Raw genomic sequence first — 6,640 nt, forward strand, 5'->3', positions numbered from 1 at the left:
TGTTTACAAGAGGGTCCACCTTTTTCAATTCATTCAATAACATTTAGAGACGTACAAATATACACTTATATATATAGCCAAAAACAGGAAATCATCATAGAGGGGGTAAATAACAGGAAAAAAACATATAAATTGAGGGGGAAAAGGGGTGGGTGGGGATTCAGGTTTTACGGGGGCCAGTTTCGAATTGCAGCCGTCCATAGGTGCCCTTTGAGAGCGGTTTTGAAGGAGTCAAGGGATTCGCTGTCTTACTGACTGTGTACCGTTATCAGATGAGTGTGTGTGTGTGTGTGTGTGTGTGTGTGTGTGTGTGTGTGTGTGTCTGAGAGAAGGAACAGGCTGCCCAGTGCCCAGTGACAACATTGTGAGTTTATTATATTTTACCCAAATCAAATCATCACATGACATGCCCATATATGGGTATATGTCCATATACAGGCATATCAGCAGTTCTTGGAAACTGGATATCTATACAGTATATGCCTATATATGGACATATGGGTTGGATTGGTGGCACTCCGTATCTCCGTATTTGGTCATTGGTATCTTTACAAAACACCCATGTATTCTTACATGTATTGTAATATCCAGTGCTGTGATAACCATGCATGTGTACCATGCTGGGTACTCTGGCAATGGGCACAGCTATAGTAAGTAGGCTAATGCTCTGAAAACAGGTACATTGGTTATTCTTGGTACAATTCCAAGATGGCAGCCTTCATGCGGACGTGCTGTGCCCTCCGTGTCACACTCGGACGTGCAGTACCACTCTATGGCATAGGGGGAGCTCTCCGGCTCTCCCAGTGGACCGGTCACACCTCAGTGTCCCTCCAAAAGAACCCTGCGGTTCCGCGGGCCCCGACTTCAGCGTCGCAGCAAATCAGACGTGGCAGCTTCTTCAACAAGCTGACAGCGGAGGAGCTGTGGAAAGGCGTGCTGGCTGAAGCAGGGGCCGGCAACAAGAAGGGCCGTGGGAAAAGGTCCAAGCGCAAAGTGAAGAGAGACCTCAACAGAGGACAGCGTGTCGGAGAAGGCCGCGGCGGCTTCCTGTGGCCCGGTCTGAATGTTCCAGTGGTGAAGGCGGGCGCCGTGCAGTCCATGTCACGCAGGGGAGACGCTGAACAGCAGGAGATGCGGGCTGACGTGATACGACAGAGAGACGAGTGGGAGGCAAAGAGAAGGATGAGGGTGAAGAGGGAGAGAGGATGGAGTGGAAACTGTTGGGGAGGCATCAGCCTGGGAGCCCCGGATCCCGGCCCGGACGGAGAGACCTATGAGGGATTTGACTCCCGTGTGATTGAAGTGAAGAGTGTGTTCAACATGACCGCCAAGGAGGGCAGGAAGCGGTCAGTGAGCTGCCTGGTCGCCGTCGGAAATGGCGCTGGAGCCGCAGGCTTTGCGCTGGGCAAGGCCGCAGACAGAATGACAGCTCTTAGGAAGGCCAAGAACAGAGCCATGCACTACCTTTATTACATAGAGCGATACAATGACCACACTATACATCACGACATTGAATCCACCTTCAAAAGGACAACTCTTCGCATGAAAAAACAGAATCAAGGCTATGGTCTCCATTGTCACCGTGCCGTCATCACTATGTGTGAGTTGATGGGGATAAAGGACATGTACTGCAAAGTGGAGGGTTCAATCAACTACCTCAACATCACCAGAGCCCTCTTCTCCGGACTAGCCAATCAGGAGACACACCAGACTTTGGCAGAGAAGAAGCAGCTCCACGTGGTGGAGTTTCGCTCGGAGCGCGGGCCTCTGCCCACAGTGGTGGCGAGCCCGGGGCACGGGGCGCGGTCTGACCCGGAGGCCGAGGACGACGTCCTCAACACGCGCCTTCACTGGCAAGACGTACGCGCCGCACAGGGGGGTAAACGGTCAGTGTGGGCGAGCGTCAAGCGTAACATCCGGTAGAGAGAGACCTAAATAATCAATTTATCGCCTACAAGACTGCTTTAACTGTGCACTACACACTTCTCAGGAACGTATTTCATGATGTAACTGTGATTTATGTAGAAGACTGCTTTAACTGTGCACTACACACTTCTCAGGAATGTATTTCATGATGTAACTGTGATTCATGTTGCCTGCTACTTGACAAAGGTTGTACTCACACAGAATCATCCTACTAGCAAACACTGCTGTTTCTTTCCAGTGTGCCAAAATAAATGCACGTTTGCAAGTAGGTGGACATGACAGGCAGCGAGGTGAGAGGAGGAAACTCTTTTCTTATTGGCTTTCCACTTTCCAGAATATTTAAGGGTGTGTTATTCAGCCGTGACATTTATCTAAGCTCCAACCAAATTTACGCTAGGATATGCTGTGTAGGATCACTTGATAAATGCCACGTTGACTTGATTTGTACACTCATTTGAACTTAATGAACACGAAGACTTTTACTGTGTACACTACACTACAGACTAAATGAAAACCACACCTGGGCTCAAAATGATAATGAAATGCAATCTTTGAACAACTTCTGTTGTTTAAGCAATTAAGCTCCAAACAGAGTGCTATAGGCCAATAAGGCCATGTGTCAGTGCAAGTAGTCCAAGTAGTGAAGTAACGCTGTGCCAGTGTCTCCTCCATGTTTTAATTTGTAAATCTGGAGTCTGACTCAAGTCTCACACTACCCAGTTTGTTCCTCTTTCTGGAACGGTCCGGTGCATCAGATACTTCACACGTACAGACAAGTGCGCATCGTTTCTGTATCCGCGTCTAGATATAGACCGGATCAGCAGCCTGCAAAGCAGCTCCATCCCAAACCAGTCTACAACTATAAAAACACTTAAGCCCCACAGTACGACTCGAAAAAGTAAATGTAATATTATTACTAAAAATGAGATAGTTGAAAGTAACTTAACAATGATAAATGAATATGATAATACCTTTTATATAATCACCAACATGAATTATGTTTGTTATTTACAGCTAGGTAGAGTAGTGGGGCGAGATAGAAAAGGGGCGACCGTACCCATTACCGTCTGAACGCAGCTTTAGACTTCACCACTGTGATGTCACTACTGTAGAGTCAGTACTGTGACCTGGGTTTCACAATATGAGGCCAGTCTCTGATGTCATTAATAATATCACCACAATAAAACTGACTACGTTCTGTTGATTATGGACACTGACAGCCTGTCAGGTGCTGGCTATACTCTAGAGTCTTGGTTATCTACTATATAAAATCGAACAACAACACTTGGCACCACTGCTGAAATTGAATGCATATAGGGGACTGTTAAATATAGTATGGCTAGTACAAACCTTCAGAGGTTGATGTGTTAAAAAGAAATAGGTACGGGTATGGCAGCCTCTGTGTTCCAACGCTGCTTGACTGCAGAGGTCAAAGTTAAATCTATATCTCTGACTTTAACAGCAAGGAGGTGTTTGTTCTCATCAGCGTACACAGACACCACAAAGAGGTGTTTGTTCTCATCAGTGTACACAGACACCACAAGGAGGTGTTTGTTCTCATCAGCGTACACAGACACCACAAGGAGGTGTTTGTTCTCATCAGCGTACACAGACACCACAAGGAGGTGTTTGTTCTCATCAGCGTACACAGGCACCACGAGGAGGTGTTTGTTCTCATCAGCGTACACAGGCACCACAAGGAGGTGTTTGTTCTCATCAGCGTACACAGGCACCACAAGGAGGTGTTTGCTGTCATCAGCATACACAGACACACAAAGGAGGTGTTTGCTCTCCGTAGCGTACACAGACAGCACGCTGTGGGAGTCCAGAGAGAAAGATCCCCAGAACCTTGCCGTGCTGGCTACGTTAATGGACAGGACATACGACAGGAAGTTGCCCGTCAGCTCGCTGAATATATCGCGGTTCATCGACAACATAACGTCAATTGCGGAGGTTGACCAGGCAGAGTATTACCTTTACAGGTTCCGTCACAGTCCAAACTGCTGGTACCTCAGAGATTGGACCGTGCACGGCTGGGTCAGACAGTGTCTCAGATATGGGGCGAGGGACAAAGCACTGTACACGCTTAAAAACAAGGTTCAATACGGAACGTTCCCGGATGACTTCACCTTTAACCTGCTGATAGATTCATACATTAAGGATGGAGACTTCAGAGGAGCGTGTTCAGTGGTTGAAGAGGTGACGCTTCAGGAGGCCTTCGACCTTCCGTCCACGCAGATCCTGTCCCTGTACGCTTTAAGCAGTAACCTAGCAACCAGGCCAGAACTCACTACGGCAGAGGAGAGGGTGCTGGGTGCCGCGCTGCTGATTGCCGGACTCAAGCAAGACGACAGCGCCGCGGGCCTGAGTGCTCAACTCCTTGGCAACTCCCTCCTGGGCAAGTTGAAGATGACGGCGGGGATTGACGCCATCTTTAAAGGCATGCCTCTCACCTGGACCCGCAGCTATCTGGGCAGAGCCCTGGATGTCATGGAGAGAGTGGCTGCTGCCACGCCGGGAGATGTCAGGCTGTCCCAAGAGACGCTGGACAGCCTGGATCATTTGCTGCAGGATCTGTCCTCTTCCGTCTCAGACTCTGACTCCTCCTACAGAGGAGAGGAGTCAGGAGGTGGTGAGGAGCACGGACAGAAGGAGACCCAGCTTGATGAGGAGGACAAAGAGGAGCGGACAAAGCTTCCTCTCTATGTCAGTAGATTCAAGGAACTCAGCAGCCAGCTGGAGTTGCAGGGTAGGGTGGATCCGGCTTCCCTGCAGACCCTAGTGTCTGCCCTGGCCCAGCGGGCCCTGGCTGCGGCTGAGCAGACCGATCTGGCTCGGTACCAGAGCAGGCTGCTGGAATGGGAGGTGGAGAGGAGACATCTGATCCAGAGGGAGAAGGAGATGATGCAGAGGGCAGAGGAGGAGAGACGGGAGAAGAGAGCTGTCAGAGATGCAGCACAGTAGTTCAATCAGACTTGAATTTAAATATTTGCCCGTTTGTCCTGCGGCAGGTCACACCGCACCCATTTGCGGCGCTCGCGCAACTTCTGGTCTTTGCATTGACTGTATGTAATCGCGCCGCTCTAACCATCCAAGTCTGAACGCAGCGTTAGGGTGGACTTTACTGATAGGCTTGTGGGATGCTACAGATGAGTACGACTTGATGTAGTCCTCAACTGACACTGGATACTTATTGTGTGTAGATGTGTGTGGTTTACATTATGCTACTGTGTACAGTAGCAGTACCAATTATAACTTATATCACAACATATTCCATTATTTATGTTGTGATATGGGAATTCCACTTGTATCTAAATTGTTAGAATGCGCAGGTAGTGAATGTTGTGGAATGTTTTGGAGGATGCTTGTCCCATTGTTAATGGAGAGGTGAGAATAGGGTAGTAGGGTAATACTAAAATATTATGACATTTAGTTGACTGAAACTAGACTAACACTAAGACATTCCAGGTGACTAAAATGTGACTAAAACTAAATGAAAACTATTCAAGAGACTAAAGTAATGACTAAAACTCAACAAAAAAAACAACAACACTGCAGCGCCCACCTGACGATCCCAATGAAACCACTCCCACCCAACCCTGTGAGGACTTTATCCTTCCAACCCACGTTTCTGAAGGTGTGAACGGATCGTAACACCCGGTCCCATTCAGGTATTAACGGATCGTAACACCCGGTCCCATTCAGGTATTAACGGATCGTAACACCGGTACATTAGGTATTTAACGGATCGTACACCGGTCCCATTCTAGGTATAAACGGATCGTAACACCCGGTCCCATTCAGGTATAAGGATCGTCGGTCTTCAGGTAAACGATCGTAACACCCGGTCCATGTAGGTATTAGCGGATCGTTACACCGTATTCAGGGTTAACGGATCGTAACACCCGGTCCCGTAAGGTGTGTCGATAGTAACACACCCGGTCCCATTCAGGTATAAACGGATCGTAACACCCGGTCACATTCAGGTATTAACGGATCGTAACACCCGGTCCCATTCAGGTATGAACGGATAGTAACACCCGGTCCCATTCAGGTATAAACGGATCGTAACACCGGTCCATTCTAGGTATAAACGGATCGTAACACCCGGTCCCATTCTAGGTATAGAAACGGATTCGTAAACGTCGTTATACAGGTCATTTAGGTTAACGGATCGTAACACCGGTCCATTCAGGTAGGTATAAACGATACGGATTTTTAGGTTAGATCATAAAGGTAACGAACCGGTCCCATTCTAGGTCATTAAGGAACGTAACCGGTTCTTGAGTATAACACCGGTCCCATTCAGGTATAAACGGATCGTAACACCGGTCCCATTCAGGGTATGAACGATCGTAACACCCGGTCCCATTCAGGTATGAACGGATCGTAACACCCGGTCCTATTCAGGTATGAACGGACGTTTAACACCCGGTCACATTCAGGTATGAACGGATCGTAACACCCGGTCACATTCAGGTATTAACGGATCGTAACACCCGGTCCCATTCAGGTATAAACGGATCGTAACACCCGGTCTCATTCAGGTATTAACGGATCGTAACACCCGGTCCCATTCAGGTATAAACGGATCGTAACACCCGGTCCCATTCAGGTATGAACGGATCGTAACACCCGGTCCTATTCAGGTATGAACGGATCGTAACACCCGGTCACATTCAGGTATTAACGGATCGTAACACCCGGTCCCATT

At 48.3% G+C, this 6,640-nt stretch overlaps 2 protein-coding genes across 2 annotated transcripts; both read left to right on the forward strand.

The window, feature by feature from the left end:
• Positions 1–708: 708 nt before the first annotated feature.
• On the forward strand, positions 709–1,923 carry LOC310865218 (small ribosomal subunit protein uS5m-like; the record flags this gene model as incomplete). Its single annotated transcript, XM_083774243.1, has 1 exon — positions 709–1,923. One exon carries the CDS (start codon positions 709–711, stop codon positions 1,921–1,923), a length of 1,215 nt encoding a protein of 404 aa, XP_083630369.1.
• A 1,392-nt stretch (positions 1,924–3,315) lies between these two features.
• Positions 3,316–4,890, forward strand: LOC310865219 (small ribosomal subunit protein mS27-like; the record flags this gene model as incomplete). The annotated part of the gene is made up of 2 exons (XM_083774244.1): positions 3,316–3,395; positions 3,708–4,890. 2 exons carry the CDS (start codon positions 3,316–3,318, stop codon positions 4,888–4,890), a joined length of 1,263 nt encoding a protein of 420 aa, XP_083630370.1.
• Positions 4,891–6,640: the final 1,750 nt, after the last annotated feature.

This window comes from Protomyctophum parallelum, assembly GCF_964188405.1.
Source record: "Protomyctophum parallelum genome assembly, chromosome: 10".
Lineage (NCBI taxonomy): Eukaryota > Metazoa > Chordata > Actinopteri > Myctophiformes > Myctophidae > Protomyctophum > Protomyctophum parallelum.